Source organism: Neophocaena asiaeorientalis, unplaced genomic scaffold (genome assembly GCF_003031525.2).
Source record: "Neophocaena asiaeorientalis asiaeorientalis breed wild unplaced genomic scaffold, Neophocaena_asiaeorientalis_V1.1 scaffold540, whole genome shotgun sequence".
NCBI lineage: Eukaryota > Metazoa > Chordata > Mammalia > Artiodactyla > Phocoenidae > Neophocaena > Neophocaena asiaeorientalis.
Window position 1 is genome coordinate 4,897,985 of NW_020172141.1, and position 18,148 is coordinate 4,916,132.

The 18,148-nt window shown below is 57.5% G+C and overlaps 2 protein-coding genes across 2 annotated transcripts in view; one reads left to right on the top strand and one right to left on the bottom strand.

The window, feature by feature from the left end:
• EPN2 (epsin 2) overlaps positions 1 to 18,148 on the bottom strand; it is a 79,032-nt gene that overhangs the window by 27,122 nt on the left and 33,762 nt on the right. The window contains exon 5 of the mRNA XM_024752739.1: positions 6,421 to 7,184. Within this exon, the coding sequence (XP_024608507.1) occupies positions 6,421 to 7,015 (595 nt within the window). The 5' untranslated portion in view covers positions 7,016 to 7,184. The remainder of the gene's footprint in view (positions 1 to 6,420; positions 7,185 to 18,148) is intronic.
• On the top strand, positions 8,594 to 13,153 carry LOC112404678 (peroxiredoxin-1-like). The gene is given in 4 exon segments (XM_024752754.1): positions 8,594 to 8,664; positions 8,747 to 8,921; positions 10,397 to 10,657; positions 12,387 to 13,153. Coding segments are annotated over 4 exon segments (1,032 nt in total). The 3' UTR covers positions 12,912 to 13,153.

Below are 18,148 nucleotides of genomic sequence, written 5' to 3' on the forward strand. Positions count from 1 at the left end.
CACGACAAAGCCGAACCACCACCCATTCCCACAGGCCAGGCAGCTGGGGGGTGACGACATCATGATACAGAAAGCAGGGACGCAAAGCTGCATTTACAACACATCTGCAACCCTAGAAAAGAAAATGCTTAGAAAAAATGCCCAGAAGGACATACACCCACATGGGAACAACAGCTGCCTGTGTGACAAGATTACGGAGTGTGTCTGCCTTCTTTTTGCATTTTCTACACCATCGGGAATGGACAGGCATTATCTTTATCATGAAAGATCTAGCAGAGTTCTTATTTGCCGCCCAAGCCGCGCTTACCAGTTAGACCTGGAGACGCGGGCCACGGGGGCACTGGCCCGACGGGAGGGTCACCACACCGCCAGCTGCACCACGCTCCCCACCAGCAGGCCACGGGAGGAGGCTCAGCCCGCTGCAACACCCATTTTGAGCTGCTGAAAGTCGGTGAGTCGCCTGCTGACCGTGACTCTCTGAAACAGCGTGGCCGCCGGTGGTCAGCGGAAGCGACCGGAGGAAGGGCCCGCACTGACCAGGCCCGGAGCCTCCGGGGAGCTTCAGCGCCATGCTGCCCACGCCCGCCCGAGGCTCCGACCTGTCAGATGTGTGCCGGGGCTCTGGGACACCTCGGGGGATTTAAAAGCTCCCGGGCAGTCAGCTGGAGCCAGTGGCTTAGGGAACAGAGAAAGGGCAGTTGGCAAAATCGGGAACAGCATTTTATCACCAAACAAAATCTAACAGTTAGGAATCACACTGTTCTAAACTCAAAGTCTCAAGATACGGGACAACATTTCCACATTTCTGGAAAAGCCCACAGAGTGTATTTGCAAAAGGCTAACAGAGGCAGACACCAACGGAGATGAGCACGTCACATCAAAACACCACCAAGAAAAAGAGAATTCAGGTCGATTTAGCATTTGTTCATTCACTGCTTACTGAGCACCTCGTGGGTCAGGCACTCGGCCCTGAGCACGGGCTCCTGCTCTGTCAGTGCAAGGAGACAAAAGATAAAAGAGAAACATACTCTGAAGACAAACACAGAATACGCGATATACAGAGATTATCCATAAATTATGGGGTCTACTTTCCAACACAAAGAAAAATTAACCTTAGACCTTCCCTCTTATTTTTATTTATACTATAATTTTAAATGCCCCCTTCCTTCAAGCTGGCCATGGCAATCTGGCCACCACGCAGCCATGAATCAGACATGGCCCTGCTGTGTAACTCTTACTGAGCCTGACTCAACCCCCGCTTTGCTTTTTTCACATCCACTACTGACAGTCTATAAAACGACACTTTGTGTACCTACACTTTTACGAAGGATGCTTTAAAGACGAAGGGACAGGTGTAGCTATTGCAGCCACACCTTCCATCTTCCCTGGCACACGGCAACATCAATAGCCTAACTGACAACCGACCCCCATCAGCAGCTCTGACAGCTGTTTCAACCTCACCCTCTCCGACAATCAGAGGGCCCCGTGGAGTAACCAGCGTTACACGAGGTGGACCACACAACCGTAAAATTGCCAGGGCTCTGGGTTCAGATCCTGGCCTCACTGCTGCGACTGAGTGGATCTGGGGGGGCGAGTCCATCTCAGTGTCCTTGCCAATGACCCCCGCCCCGCCGCCTCCTACAGGAAGTGAACGGGGACCGTCAGCCTCCGGCTGTTGCAGGCACTGCAGCCCCGAGCAGCCCAGACACGCGGAGGCCTCTCCACGGCACATTCAGACCCTGCTGGGGGCCCAAGCCCAAGAGGCAAGAACGAACACCCTTGACATTCGCCGCCTGGACAGACGTGTCACTACAACTGCCACCTCCGAGGGTCTGCTGGCGCTACCAAGCAGCCTCCTCTTGATTCGATTTCCCACCTGAAGACATGACGGCCAGCGCCGGCCTCTGCCGGACACGCGCTGCCACTGAAGATCCGGGCTCCCGCGACGTGCAGAACACACCGGCTCCGGCAAGACGGGCTCCTGAGTGAGTCCCGTCTCCCGCCAAACTCCTCGCCCAACCCCTTTGGGAGCAATCAGCCGACATGGGGCCCAAAGCCGGGTGGAAGGCCCCGGAGGTCTGGACACACTCCCCGCCAGCTGGCTGGCCCTGCCTTCCCGATACCGGGGACCACTGGCTGGCAGCCACCAGCTCTCAGCCCTGGGCGCACCCACCCCGTTCCTTTAAAGTGTGCCCAGGCATCCTCAGCCCCATCAGGTCCAGCACCGTCCTCTCCCACCTGGGGAAAGGCAGGGGTCTCCCACCAGCCTCCCTGGGCCCGCCTGGCCCCCCACACAGCCAGAGGGTCCTCGTGAACCTTCTCACCCTTCAGCAGGGTCCAATCCCTCCTCGGTTCCAAACCCTCCCCTGCTCCCAGCTAACTGAGTAAAAGGCAAAGGGCTTTCGATGACCCGGAGGCCCTCCACCCATCTACCAACGTGTGGCCGCTCCCCGTCCCTCGGGCCCAGCCTTGCCACTGCTCCAGCCCTCCGCCCTCCACCTGCCTAGGATGCCCTTCCAGACCTTGCACAGCCCAGCCCTCCTCCAGTCCAGGCTTGTTCTGGGCCTTCCCAGCACTCGGACCACCCTCCCCACTCCTCACACGCTGGGCTGTGTTGGGTTTGGGGTTTCCAGAGCATTCATGGTGCAGCATGCAGTATAACGCTGACCATTCACTGTCTCTCTCCCCGTTAGTGGGATGGGGGCACACGACAGAGGCACACGGTGGGAGCTCAAAACGCCCTTTGCTGAGGGAATGAGGGACTGTGGGTGCCCCAAGGCCGGCAGCAGCATGGTTAACCCGGCAGGGGGAGCTGTCTGTGTGTCCAGGGCTCTGGGCTGGACCCTACAGGGACCCCTGGGACGGAAGGGTGCTCTCCGCGAGCCGGGATCAGGGCATCGTTTCTAAGAGGGGGATGGGTAAGCAGGGGGAGGCTAAGAGCAAGGAAAGCAATCTGAAAGCGGGCACTGAACTGCAGCCACGCGCTGCAGGGGAAGGAAAGAACTCTACAGCTGTGTGCGGGAGACCCGGAGAGGATCCGACGGGCACAGCTCAGGACAGGAAGCCCTCCTCAAACACGATCACGGTGGGCAGAGCAGCAGCTGAGGCCAGGAGTCGGCACCACGCCCAGCAGGCCTCCCCTGTGGGGCCTGGGGTCCGACCTGGGCCCCTCACGAAAGTCTGCTCTGAATCACAGCCCGCATTTCACGAGACCAGTTTCCAACAGCCAGGTCAGTGGGACTCTCCGTGCTGGATTCCGAGCCAGTGTGTTCAAAGCAGAGCCTCCGTGTGCCCACGTCAAGCCCCCACCTTATGCGTGGCACTCAGGTGAGGGCTCAGCAAGGAGTCACGGGACAGCCCCCCCGCAGCCCCGCAACAGGGAGGGTGTGAGATACGGAGAGGAAAGCACTCAAAAGGGTGACACCACGTAGCACGCGTTTGCCTAAAACTCATTCAGGGTTTGAGAAACTGCCTAAAAACAAAGTCGCTCACCCATTTTACCCTTAATTTCTCAAGAGCTGAAGGAAAAGAGAACTCTGCGTGGGCTGCGGGCCGAGCAACTTGCCAACGTGCGTATGCGCGGGTGCCGAGTGGGGGGACCCACGGGCCCAGGCCCGGGGCGGCCCGGGCCTGGGCTTCACGTGCAAGCGTCCCAGGAGAGCTGGGGGCCAGAGGGACACAAACAGACTCCCTCAGTTACTCAACGGGTAGGTCCCAGGGGCACTGGTAACTGCGGGCGCATCAGCGAGCCTTCCGGGGAGGCTTTGCAACACGCCTGCCCGTCTCCCAACAGTGCAAAGCCGGTCCTTCCTGTGGAGTCCAGTCCAGGCCGCGAGGGGAGCACAGGCGCGAAGGCAACATCCCGGAGCTCAACAAGGCGATCACACGGGCACCTGGGGGCAGGGGTGGGGGGCGATGTGTGTGAGGCACGATGAGCGGAAACCGTTTCCAGGTCGTCGGGAAGCGGCACAGAGGCGCCTCGCTGGCGCCCCTTCCGGTAAGAGCAGAAGAGAAGGGAAGACTTTCTTCTCTGAGGCGGGGCCCCTGGGGACTGAAGGCAGATCAGACCGAGAGCATTTCCTTGTGGGCAACGCTGAGAACTGTTTTCAGTTTAACCTGCACCAGCTGTAGACTGTCCGGGATACACCATTAATCAATCCAAAGAGAAGCCTCATTTTCGTTACCCATTGAGTTAGGGACCTTCAAACACCATGACCTAGAATCGCAGCAGAGCGAACTCTGTTCCCCACGGTCACAGGGATCTCAGGAAGGACGGCAGTTCGCCGAGAAGCAAAAACCATCCCATTTTGTCCTCCACCCGGCACATGTCCCTGCACTGCAGAGATGGCTCCTGGCCACCGGCGCCAAGGCCCGGGTGTGCCTGGCGGGGCGAGGCTGGAACCACGCACTGCGGCCAGGCGGCCCGGTCTTTCCCACGCCCGGGTCTGCGGCCAGCATGACCCCCTCCAATTCCTCAGGGAGCGGGACGCAGGGAGAGCCCAGCGGTCCCCAGGCCTTAGGTGAACAGCACCCCCCACCCCAAGGCCCTGAGCGCACAGAGCCGCAGGCCAGGCCACGGGCCCAAGTGAGGCAGGGCTGGGCCCCGGCTCCAGTGCAGCAGGAGGGCAACCCCGGGACGGCGGGCAGGGCAGGAAGGGCGGGCGCTGGCTCAGTACCAGCGGCTCCTTGCTCTGACCCTGCGGGGCCTCTGTGCGGTGCTGGGGACACAGCAAGGCCTCCGGTGCTGTGGGTCACAGACACACATACACACACACACACACACACACACACACACACACACACACACACACACAGTGACAGGCCGTTAGAGGGACAGGCAGAGGCAGAGGCCGGGCTCAGCGAATGGACCCTGAACATGCAGCTCAAGCTCAGGGTCTCAGGGGATGAGCCAGGACCACAGCAGCGCCGGGATGGGCCGGGGAGGCCAAAGCCGGTAGGACCAGACCCGAGGCCCCACCCACTCCTCCCTGCCCCGGAACACCCTCGGACCGATGGACGGGCCGCCGCCTCACCTAGATGACAATGAACGCAAAAGGCAGGCCAGAGGAGCAGCCCCCAGCGCCCATACAGCCCAAACGCGGCCACTTCCCCAAGAGGAGGCCTGGGGCCCGGGACTCAGCCCACCTGCAGGGGCCTTTCTCAGGTGGAGAGGGGCTCCCTGAGGGTAACACACAACTTCGCTTCTTAAGGGCAATCTTCCTTTTATGGTGCAACCTAGCGCAGGGGCAGCCCCTAGAGCCCCTGGGGTGCAGGTTCCATTTCTTTCAAGGGGTTTCACGAAGGTCACAGACTTTGCCTAAGCAGAGCCGTTCAAACTAAGTGGGAAAACGACAGGAACCAGAAGTGGGACAAGAAACGCTGACCTCTCTGAGCTTGACAATCACTGAGAATTCTTAGAGGCAGGGAGTCTGCCCTTACTATGCAAATCCCCTATTTGACACTTCTCAAGACGCTACTGAAACCTGCTGAACTAAGCAAGGTCCACAGCGGTTTGTCAAACTGCAAACAACTGCCTTAAAAAAAAAAAGTTTTATGCTGACAGTGTTACTTATTCCAAAAACAAAGGGTTCGGTGACCTGCACTTTTGTTTTCACAGCAGGAAGAGACAGTTTCTGCATCCCCCAGCCCGCAGGCCGCCCAGACCCCCGCCTCGCCACCACACTGCAAAAGCAGAGAGGCGCCATTCCAGGGACCACGTCGGTGAATGACAAGGATGCCAACGTGGCTCCCGGACCAGCTTCCGTCAGGCCCTGAACCCCACTTCTATTTTTTGAGGTCTCCTCCAAACGCTGGGCAAAGACCCAGAGTCATCGACACGCAAAACGAGAAAACAGAGCAGGCCCTGCCAGCACGGACCCAGCCGTGCGACCGAACGACTCTCGATCACTGGCAGGGAAGGCCTCGCCCACGCCGGCTACTGCAGAGGCTTCTGCCCTCTCCCTCTACAAGTGAGGCAGACACACGCCACCTCACCCCAAGATGCTCAAGCAGAACAGACACTGAGCCGGTCAGGAGCCCCACAGCCCAGTCATTAGGAAGGCACTGAACATGAGGTTAAAGCAAGCAGGTGGTCCAGAACAGCCAACCCCCGTTGCTAGGCAGCAGGAGCAGGCCAGGCCCTTCGCTGCAGACCTGCCCCAGGAGGAAGCGGCGACTCGGCCTCCACGCCCGCCTCCCCCCACCACCCCCGGGCCAGCCCTGCCCACGCAAACAGAGTCAGAGCTCAGAGCAGCAGAGGCTCTCAGGACCCCCGAGCCAGAGCGGCCCGGGGGCCCAAAGCGCCTCTGGGACCGCAACTCCAGGCGGACTGAGGGTGCTGCCGTCGGCTGCCAGCAGCGAGAACGGAGGGGCCGCGAGCTCTGGCTCAGCCCTGGTGCCCAGCTCTCGGCCACTACTCACAGCCGTGGTAGGAGGCCGGCGACCCCCCGGCCTTGCCGTACTCCTGCTCCGAGTAGCTGGTGGACAGGTTGGGCTGGCTGGAGCCCCGGCCAAAGGTGAGCTGGCTGCTGCCCATGCCGGTGGCCACCTGGGCCATGCGTTCCTTGGTCTTGAGCGCCTGGGCCCGCTCGGCCTTCAGCCGCTCCTCGTCCTTCAGCAGGGCCACCAGCTGCTTGGCCTTCTCACGCACGTTGACGCCCTGGTCCTTGCCGTCGCGGTCGACGTACTGGAAGTCCTTCAGGGTCTGGATGGCGAAGATGTTCTCACGGCACTGCTGGGCCACGCGCTCCGAGCCCGTCTTGATGAGGTAGTCGAGCAGCGTCAGCGCCTTGTACACGTGCCGCCAGTTCTTGCCGTGGTCGTTGAGCCGCTTCCACACCATGCTCATGATCTCCGAGAAGGCCACCACGTTGTAGGTCAGGTCCGCGATCTCCGTCATCAGGGAGCTGGACGGGCCCCACGGGTCGTTGGAGGTGGCTTCCCGGACTTTTATTTCGGCTTCCGAGTAATTGTTCACGATGTTTTTCATCTGTCGTCTGATAGACGAAGTCGTCATCTTTACTTTCTCTGTGACAAATGTAAAGCCCTTCAAAGAGAGAAGCTTCCCTGTCCCAGGCAGGTTCGCAGCCCGTGAAGGTTCAGTCTCCGTAATGGGTCTGGAGCAGGGTCCCTGATGGTCATTTCCTCTGTTGGAGCCTCAGGTCCGAGAAGCTGGAAGCCATGACCTAGAGAAAGAAGACAAACGTTACTGTGCACGAGCCCCCCACCCCCGGGATGGCAAGCATTCTGCAAACAGCAGGCACTGGTCAGCCGGGGCGGTGAGTGGATGTCCTCCAGCCCCCAAGGACAAAAGAGATGCCATCTTCCCTTCAAAACTAAGATGAGATCGATATTACAAGTTAAAAATGAATAAAGTTTGGAACCTCCCTGGTGGTGCAGTGGTTAAGAACCGCCTGCCAATGCAGGGGACATGGGTTCGAGCCCTGGTCCGGGAAGATCCACATGCTGTGGAGCAACTGAGCCCGTGTGCCACAACCACTGAGCCTGCGCTCTAGAGCCTGTGAGCCACAACTACTGAGCCTTTGTGCCACAACTACTGAAGCCTGCACGCCTCAATGAAGAGTAGCCCCTGCTCGCCGCAACTAGAGAAAGCCCACATGCAATGAAGACCCAACACAGCAAAAATAAATAAATTTTAAAAATGGTTAACTTTAAAAAAAAAAAAGGAATAAAGTTTAAACTCAAGTTTAAGCCTCTGGAAGGAAAGCAGTAACACTGTAGCTACTGCTCTATTTTCAAAACACGTCCACTGGATCGGCTCTGCTGCGCTTGTGTTTTTTTTATAAATTTATTTATTGATTTGATTTGATTTATTTTTGGCTGCGTTGGGTCTTTGTTGCCGCGTGCAGGCTTTCTCTAGTTGTGGAGAGGGCGGGCTACTCTTCGTTGCAGTGCGTGGGCTTCTCATTGCGGTGCCTTCTCAGGAAAGTCCCCGATTGTATTTTGATTGTATTTTTCTTCCACCACCAGGCAAAAGCCAGCTAGAACAATCTAATGTCTGCCTACACTGGCTTGGGCACCATGCTTCTAACTGCGGGGGATTCTCCGTGACCACCTCTTCTGACTTCTCATAAAGGCTCCCAACTCCCCTTCTAGGGCAGGGCTCGGGCCCTCCACCGGGCTTTCAAAAGCCTCCGGCATCTGGCCCGAGCTGTGCAGTGCAACCTTACAAATAACCTGGTTCTACCCCAATTTCCTCACTTCCCAGAGGAGAAAACTGAGGGTTACACATTCACAGGACGCCCAGCCCTGGTTCTACCCCAATTTCCTCACTTCCCAGAGGAGAAAACTGAGGGTTACACATTCACAGGACGCCCAGCCCTTTGCCACAAACACACCTCTCCAGGGAAGAAACTTCTGCGGAGCTGGAGTGAGGTCCACGCCTCTGGCCATGGGCTCTGGTCCAGAGTGTGGGGATCCCAGCTGGCTTGGTCACCAGTGAGCGCCCAGCACTGTGCCTGACGTGGGTAATAAACACTGCTGATAGATTTATGAGACAGATTAGAAACAGGGTCCCTTCCCTCAGGAAGGCACAGTCTGGCAGGGGACAGAGGTGAGCACAAGGCATCTGAGGATGCAAATCCAGAACAACTCGGCCGGCTGCTGGGGCCGCAAAGGCGGGCACGGAGAGCACTTTCTGCACAAGTAACCTGCAGGGAGGTCTTCAAAGGGGGAGACTTCCGGGAGGTGGCAGGGGAGTGGCTGCTGGGTGATTCCTCTCCTCCAGAAGGAGGAGCCAGGCCCAGAGCCCGCAGGGGCCGCCAAGGACAGAGCAGTGCAGCCGGGCGGGGACAAAGCCAGCAGCTGCCCCACACCCCACCCCACCCCAGCCGCCTCTGGGCCTCTGGCCTGGGAAGGAGCCGGGTGGCCTCGGGCCCGGCTGTCCACAAAAAGCCTTCCAGGTAAGGATCGTTCCGGCCCTGGTGCAGACGGGGAGCCCGGGCCCCCAAGGAGGACCCGCCGCCTCGCCGCGGCCCCTACGCTGGGCTGCTCCTGCCAGAGGGACGACGGACGGCCCCCACCGGGCCCCATCCACAGCCTCAGAAGTGAGGGAACAGAAGTGTCAGGAGGGGAAGCCGCGGGAAATGCCCAGTCCGCACAGGGTGCCAGCGGACAGGGGGAGCACAGAAGCCCACCCTAGTGACAGTCGTACACGTGTCCCTCAGCAGGCCAGGAAGCCTGCTTCCTTCTGAAGCCACAGAGTGTACGGGCTTCCGCGTGGGTGGGCACAGCCTGCCCCCCTCACTGACCAACCGGCTCTCACAAGCCCTCTACCGTGTGTCCCAGGACCAGGGCCAGGCGCTCTGATGGGGACCTGCGTGCGTGATGTGACCAGGCTGGCCGTCCACGCCGGCGACAGGACGGGCCTCCAAGGGGAAGGGCTCCAATGTCCCAGAGCAAACGCTTGCCAACGTCACACCAGTCACCCGAAGTCCCCAGGGCCCAGGCCCACCCGGCACTTTATCTGTTACCCACGGGGCGCTCGGCAGGCACGAGCGCCCTGCTCCTGGGAGAAGCAGGTGGGCTGGAGAGACCCCGGCCGCCTTCCTCCAGGTCAGGAGGCACTCCGAGGAGGCATGAGAGCAACGGTCCTGGTAAACAGGCCTCAAATGGTTAAATATGTAATGAAAAGAAACCACGTCCTGGGGGAGAGATGCTGCATCGGGCTCTGCTGCCCATCCTCTAGGCTGGTGCCCTCCCGGGGTAGGCCGCGAGGCCCAGCCAGGGCACCCCCCGAGCCTCCCAGGCCCTTGGTGGCAGAGAAAAGGCAGCCGTTCCCGCGAGCGAGGGCTGGGTGCCTCCGCCCTCCCAGACCCAGGCTGGGAAAGGAACCCGGACAGCTGAGAAAGAGGGGCTTCGGCCCAGCTTGCAAGGACACCAGTTAGCAGTCTCTCCGAGATACTTCGGCTTTGAGAGGGGAAAAGCTAATGAAATACTTGTTACAGTCAGAGAAAGCATAGGAATGTGCTGTGAACAGCTGTGTGCTGTTTTCCTAAAGCTACAGAAAGGGCAAGATGGGGGTAAGCAATTCCTGAAGGGGAAGGGGCCCCAAAGGCGCCTCCGAGGAACCATCCTCAGGGCCCACCTGCTCCGTGCCTGCCTCACCTGAGACTGCAGGGGAGTCTCTGACGCTGTGAGGGGCCTCCTGGGCCCTCAACGGAGGGTGCGGGCACTGTGGGTCCATCCCACTCGCCCCGCAGACCTCAGACCTCGTTTTCCCATTTTAAAACCTCCCCCCTCCACCCCAGGATTGCCTGTAAACACCCAGACATCTTCCTGCCAGCAAACACCCGCTGGGGCTGCCCTCAGAGCCCCGACACTCCCCAAGTGCACACCCAGCCCTGAGCTCTGCTCTCTTCTTGCTCTTTCTGAACAGCTCGCAGGCCCCACTCTCCAAACCTTCCTCCTCGGTTTGCCTTCCTTTCCCAGCTTGCTGAGCCCGCAGCGCAGCAGGCAGGAGCCAAGGATGGAGCCGGACAGGGCAGGACACTGCCTGAACCTGCGGGCCCACCTGGGCCCGAAGCCCCGTACCCTGCGCTTCACAGCTGCAGGAGTCCTCGCGGCCACGTGTAACCGGCAGCCTGTGCGCTCCGTCCTGGGCAGCGGCCAAAGAGCACACTCGGAGCCTCCAGGACAGGTGCGGGGACTCCAACCAGGCCCCCAGCCACAGCTGACCCGCAGCCCAGGCCGACCGAGGAGCTGCATCCCTTAGTCCTCGACACGCAGTTATCCCAGCCAAACTCTGGGATCATCACTCTTTTCCAAGAGCAGCTTATAATGGTGACCGTAAAGTAACCACTGGATCACATTTGCCGAGGACAGGCTAGGGCAGAAAAATTCTGGCATATCTGAAAACACGACCAGAATTCGACTGACAGTGGAGACTAGAAATAGACTGAATAAAACAGCAAACAGAACAAAACTAAAAAAAACAAACAAAACATTCCAAGGCTAGAGTGATGCCCCTGGAGGCAGGAAGAATTCCATAAAAACATGCTCCGAGGGCCTGCAGAGCTGGGCGGGGAAATTCCTTCCAAATCTGGAGTCCCGGACCAACTGTGGGAAGCAGAAGCTCTCCGTGGTCCAGCAGCCCAGGTGGGTCCCTGGTCAAAGCCCACGTGTGCCTCGGCTATCGTGCTTCTGTGATGGGGCACGGCTGGCCAGGCGTGGAGAAGATGCAGTCGGTCGGGGTTTCCACCAACCCCCAACGGAGATTTCGGGGGCTTTTCAGGGATCAGGGATCATTATCAGGGACCAGGACCAGCTATGAGGGAAAGGCAGCAAACGCCTCTCGCCTCCCCAAACCGAAGAGTCACAGGCCAGGCCAGTCACGAGCAGTAGATCCCGCTGAATGAATGTACCCCAGACGGTAGCTCACACCATCTGCATCTGGCAGCCTCCTGCGACTTCCTCAAGGCAGGTGACAGCCTTCACACCCACAGGGGGAGCGGAGGGCCAGCCAGAAAAGGAAACGTCCGTCCTCCTCACTCACTGAACATGGCATCCACATCCCAACGACTCCTCGCTGGGTAGAGAAATCAAATTTTGTATCTCTATCCCAAAAGCGGGCTTAAAGAAAACTTTGCATTCATGTACTGAAAGAATTGCAAAAACGAACGTGACACTTAACTTCCAGATGATAAAGCAGGTACAGGGAAACCGCCCACACAGGAAGAGCCCCGGGGTGCCAGTGAACTGGCTGTAGTGCGGTCTGACGGCCCTGCCCCCATGCTGGATGACCCCTGCCCCCTCTAACCACCCCCCTGCAACGAGCCACCTGGGGGCTTCTCCCAAGACACGACAGTCGCGGAACAAGCAGAGGAAAATTCAATGTCAGACACCCTCCTGTGGACTTTACCTGTTCTTGATTTTTCTAAAAGTAGAAATCAGTACTGAAAACACACATGAGGAATTTCGTTTTTCTTTATCAATGTGGCCAATCATTCAGTCTCTGGGAAGAGCAGCCCTGGGCGCAGATTACACAGGTGTGGAAACGTGGTCATTTTAAAGGATGATGTGAAGCAAGGACCGGAGTTGGGAGACATGGTTCTGGCCATCCGACAACGCAGTCACTTAGAAATGGGGGTGTGACAAGCTGCACCTCCCTCACAGGGTCGAGGATCAAACACCCTGACGGCTGGACCACGTGGATGCACAAACGTGCCACAGAGGACAGAGTCCCTTAGCGCTCCCCCACCTCTGCCACTCCTCAGAGTAGCTTTGCAAATGACCAACCACAGACAACATTCTTAAAAACTCCGGCCAGCGTTGTCTCCTTCCTGACTGTCCTCTGTGGTTTGTCTGTGAGACCTGCTGATAGCAATAAGTCTTCAGGAAATGCCAAAATCGGGCACCGTGCCCCCCAGTTCAAAGATATCAGCCCATCTGACTACAAAGGAAAATAAGTTGTGTTCTTCTTTTACCCTCTTGACTTCACCTTTGTGTGCCCCACAGAGATCACTGCTTTCAGTGACGGGGCAGAGGAACTTAAGAAACTCAACTGCCAAGTGATTGGTGCTTCTGTGGATTCTCACTTCTGTCACCTGGCATGGATCAACACACCCAAGAAACAAGGAGGACTGGGACCCATGAACGTTCCCTTGGTATCAGACCCCAAGCGCACCACTGCTCAGGACCATGGGGCCTTAAAGGCCGATGAAGGCATCTCATTCAGGGGCCTTTTTATTATTGATGATAAAGGTATCCTTCGGCAGATCACCATAAATGACCTTCCTGTTGGCCGTTCTGTGGAGGAGACACTGAGACTAGTTCAGGCCTTCCAGTTTACTGACAAACATGGGGAAGTGTTCCCAGCTGGCTGGAAGCCTGGCAGCGATACCATCGAGCCTGATGTCCCGAAGAGCAAAGAATATTTCTCTAAGCAGAAGTGAGCGCTGGGCCATTTTAGGGCCAGGCTGCAGTAGGTGGCCATGAGAACAAAACCTCTTTTGTACTACTGTCATGCTTAAAACACAAGACCTTCCACTCAGCCCTGATGTGGTGTGGGACAGGACAGGCCTTTCCGGCAGGGGTTGGGGAGGCCAGTCTTTCTTCCTCTGGAGGGAATGGCCCAAGCAGTATTATGGGGCAGGCAAACTGATGTGTATAGTAGTAGGGTATCACTTTTGGTCTTTTGTAGTTTTATTACACTTGAGCTGAGGAGAAAAAAAAAAAAAAAATCCAGCCAGAAAGCGAACAGCGTGGAGCGGTAGAGCACACAGAACCAGGAGCCAGGAAAGCGGGGATCAGGCCAGGCCCAGCCTCCCACCCCTAAAGTGACGGGCAGACCAGAGCAGACGAGCTGCCCAACCCTCCCGTCCCCAGGCCCTCTTTCTGACAAGTGGCTCAACTCCCTGCCGTCTCCGTGGTGTCACGGGCGGCCCCTGCCCCAGGTCAGCCACAGAGAGGCTAGAGTTCCGGCAAGAAGCCTAGCGGTGGATGTTTCTTGGGCCTGTGCGGCTTCCTGGGGACCGTGGAGTATGAAGGGCAGCCCTCACAACACGGCCCCCCTCCAAGGAAGGCAGCTTGCACACGTGTGACCCCCGGGCCAGAGCCTCCATTCTAACATGCTGTGACTCTGCTACCAGAAATACCCACTAATGGTAGGTGGCAATGCCACCCAGAGACTGGGGGGGGCAACCGACGGCTTCAGACCCACCCCACCGGGCAGGCCCGGCGCTGGATTACAGTCCGATCAGTAGAATCTTCCAGCTTGAGCCATTTGGGAAAAAAGAAGAGCTACATGGGAAAATTTAGAATTCCCATGATTTCATGCTTAATTTAGACCTGGCTGGTCACTGTGGTGGCGCTAAGTGCTGGGCTGTCACCATGTCCTGAGGAGCCCGCGGGAGAGCGGAAGCCAAAGGGGGGGCTGTGGACCCCGCAGCCAGAATCCTGGTTTCAGGCTCAGCAGCCACCTGACACTGTTCTCAAAAGGAGCTCAAGACGCTCGCTCAGAGGAAGCCCGCGCAGGTAAGGTACACAGCCTGCACGCTGTGTAAGTGCAAACCAAGGCCGTGAGAAGAAGGGGCAGTTGCTCACCTCAGCCCTTAAACCAGCAGGGCCGGGAGGTCATGTCCGACTCTCCCCACGCGGCCGTGCAGGAACGGGGGCTCCCACGGCTTCGGGGAGTGACGGCTGATGTCCACGGGTCCTCACAGGCCGAGCCCAGGCCGCGCAGGGGGTGAACCAGAGCCCCAGAGACCAGAACACGGGCGCACTGGGAAGGTGAGCTCTTCACGTGCCACCCACGTGCTGCGCCCTCTTCCCCATCATGTCCCTGGTCCCTGGAACTTCCTGCCTCCACCTGCTGTCTCCTCCACCTGCCGTCTCCCCGCACTGCCGCTACACCGGCTCTTTCTTGTCAGCTTAGAACTCGCCTCCTCGGGACCACGCGTCACTCTCTCAAGTCACCACCTTCCACGTGTGGCGGAGCCCCCCTCTCTGTTGGACAGCTTCCTGCTTATGCCCCGTTTGTCTGCTCCCCCTGCGAGCGCCGGGCCCTGCCCCTCTTCACCGCTGTGTCCTCGGCGCCGAGGACGGAACCCGACCCCGGGAGCGCTCTGACGTGCGCTGAGTGAATGAACACAGAAGGAAAGAAAGGAAAACAGCATCCCCGCCCCCCCCACTCAAGACACTGGGGTTCACACCTGGGGCCAGTCTCCCACTCAGTCTCCCTCGGGATCTCTGTCACTCGGGGCAGAACAGCTGCTCTGCTCACCAAACACGCAAAACCAAACTACGTGGTTAAAAGCTCACGACGCCAGACCTGAGGACAGGGACAGACAGCGTGCACCGAGCACACGCCGAGGGGAGTGGAGGCCCCGAAGCCCCACCAGCCTGGCCTCAGGAGCAGCAGCCTGGGCAGCGTGCGAGGCGAGGGTGGACGTCTCCTGTCTGGCCACAGGGACCTACAGCCTGCCTTTCCAGCGGTGACCGGAGGCCAGGGGACGCAGTGAGGACGGCCGCTGCTCAGCGCTGCATGACAGGGGTCCAGACACCTGCTTGCTCCCGGCTGTGCCAAGCTGAGTATGTCTCTGAGGGTGCTTCTCAGCAGCCCCCCGAGTACAGCCTGGAGACAGCGTCCACGGCGGGGGAACAAGCCTACAGAAGCAACCAGGGCCCAGGGAGAACGCGCTGGGCAGGAGGTGCCTGACCACACGCACAACCTTTCAACACGGGCACCGGCTCCAGCTCCTCTCCTGTGTGGCTGGCATTTCCAAGCAAGGTCTCAGATGCGCTAACTCTCTGATACTAGCAGTCATCGTAAGAGAACAGGCTTAGAATAGAAACCGAAAATAGAAGAGGCTCTCTAAACAGAAACTGGAGAATCCTGACTGAGCCCTGGCTGTATGCCAGGCGTACCTACTCCCTGAACCTTGTAAGAACTCTACAGGGAGTAATTATTCTTCTTACCCTCATTTCATGGGCGAGGAAGTGCAGGCACAGAGAGGTTAAGTAACTGGCCTAAGCTACAGGCCAGCAACTGGTAGGACCAGGATATGATCCCAGACCTCTGGCTTCTGGTCCCACCCTCTTAATCTCTATTCTTATTCTGTTTAGCTTCAGACAAATCCAATGCTCAAAGTCACGAGAACAATGAATTTTTACTCACTGAATCCAGAGGCCTAGAAGGGCCCCTCCTGTCTAGGTGCTGAAAAGGCCAAAAGATGGCAGAGAAGCAACTGTTTTCCTACCCCCTGTTCAGCTGGCCACAGGACATCCTGTCCAGCTCACCAAACGAAGAGGGCAGGAGCAAAGATGCTGGAACTGGAAGGGGCCCAGCCCCCGCCCGCGTGCGGACACTAGTTCTGAGCTGTGTGGTGCTGTCCTGGGATCGAACCCTGGTGTTCCCAGCTCCTTCCAGTGCAGCCTACAAAGAAGGGGGCCTTTAACGCTCTCCAAGAAAGCTTCACCCTGGGACATGTCAGGTCCCACAGACGGCAACACGACGAAATCCGGCAGGGTAGGAGCCTCGGGTGCCAGAGACTCCAAAACGATTTAAAAATTAGCCCTTCTGGAGGACTTCCCTGGTGGCACAGTGGTTAAGAATCCACCTGCCAATGCAGGAGTCACGGGTTCGAGTCCTAGTGTGGGAAGATCCCACATGCCGTGGAGCAGCTAAGCCCATGCACCACAACTACTGAGCCTGCGTGCCACAACTACTGAAGCCCGTGTGCCACAACTACTGAAGCCCGCACGCCTAGAGTCCGTGCTCCGCAACGAGAAGCCACCGCAATGAGAAGCCTGCACACCTCAACAAAGAGTAGCCCCCGCTCAACGCAACTAGAGAAACCCCACGTGCAGCAACGAAGACCCAACACAGCCAAAAATAAATAAATTTATTAAAAAAAAATTAGCCCTTCAGAACTCACACCCTTAAGAAATGGTACCTCTTTGGCTATAACCGTGTCTTCTGCTAAATCAGCCACACGGGCTGTAACAATCCGAGAACGCGGATTATTCCTTTAAAACAGCTGCCATCTGAAACACCACCAGGAAAAACCGGGTCTCGGTGATGAAAGGTAAGCTTCCTCTTTTGGTTCAGAATAAAAGTGCAACTTCCCTCCTTCCCCTCTGCTGGAGACCTGCCCAGGGTGTTACTCTGCAACACTCAGTGGGCTCTCAAATGTCACGGTCGGCCCAGAAAAGGCGCACCCGCCCGAAGCTCTTCCTGCTGCTCCTCTGTCCTCTTAAGTGTTTGTGACATGCTGTTGGGCATATACAAAAGCAGACGCACCAACCACATGTGGGGCCCAGACGAGGCACCCCTGTCACCCAGGCCCCTTCCCCCTCCCCCACCCCAGCAAACAGCTCGGGTTCTGAGTTCCTCCGTCCCTTGCTTTTAAAAAAGAAAATGATCTTACCACACATGTTGTACCACTGCCACAACCTGCTCCGGCGTCGACACTACGTGTCTGAGACTCATCCACACGTGTGGCTGCGGGTCTGGGGTGGCTCATCCGCGTCCCTGCTGTATGGCAGCTGCCTGTGCTCACATGTAACAGTCTCCCCACTCATTCTCCTGTCCGTGGACACCTAGACCGAGCTCACCTTTTCACCATCGTGAACAGTGCTGGTGTGCGCATGTGTCCCCTGGGACTCGTGCACCCAGTGTTCTAGACCACGTCCCTGGGATCAGAACTACTCCGCAGGGTGTACGAGTGTCCTCTGAACTGTGTTTTGAAAATGCTTCTGCTCTTATAACATCATTTCATCATCACAGCGCAAAGAGAGATGAACGGTTTAGCTGATACTAGATTCAACAAGCACTTTTCACACACTCGGTGCTTAAGGACCGGTGCTCACAGGGAAACAAACATACGACACGGCTCCTCATCTGGGTTGGGACATCCACGCAACCAAGGCAGAGCCGCGGGAGGGTGGGGGGACCGCAGGGCACGAGGGAGGCGGTGACGAGGCACTGATGTCTACGGGCCTCACTCGGCGCGCTAAGGGATCCGGACCTGCCGACCTCGGTCACTCACCTTCCAGATCTCTGCCAAATCCTCCAAGTAACAGTAATAATGGTTAACATGCACAGGATGTCTCCAATGTGCCAGGTGCTTTCTTAGGAATTCTCTCCAAGCTGTACCATTGTTTGCTTAATATTTTTCTTCAAATCAATTTCCTTTTTTTTGGTCATGCCTTACAGCTTGTGGGATCTTAGCTCCTGGACCAGGGATCGAACCCAGGCCCTCGGCAGTGAAAGTGCTGGGTCCTAACTACTGGACTGCCAGGGAAGTCCCTAAATCAATTTACTTTTAAACTCAAATACCTGCATTAAGTAATAACGTGCATGAAATCAGGTATCACTGTTATGGCATTTGGGGGAGGGGTTGTTTTTCTATTGTTTTGTTTTTATATTTCTATTTGTTTTTATAGATATAAAATTCACCATTTTAAAAGTGTACAATCCACACTCAATTTAGCACCCTCACAGTGTTGGATAACCGTGGCCGTGGTGGGCATTTCTCATCCCTCCAAGGAGACCCTGCATGTCGGCAGTCACCACCCACTGCTCCTTCCACCCGGCCCCCGCAGGCGACCAGCAGCCTGCTTTCTGTCTCTGTGGATTCACCTATTCTGGACATTTCACATACACGAAATCACACAGTATGTGGCCCTT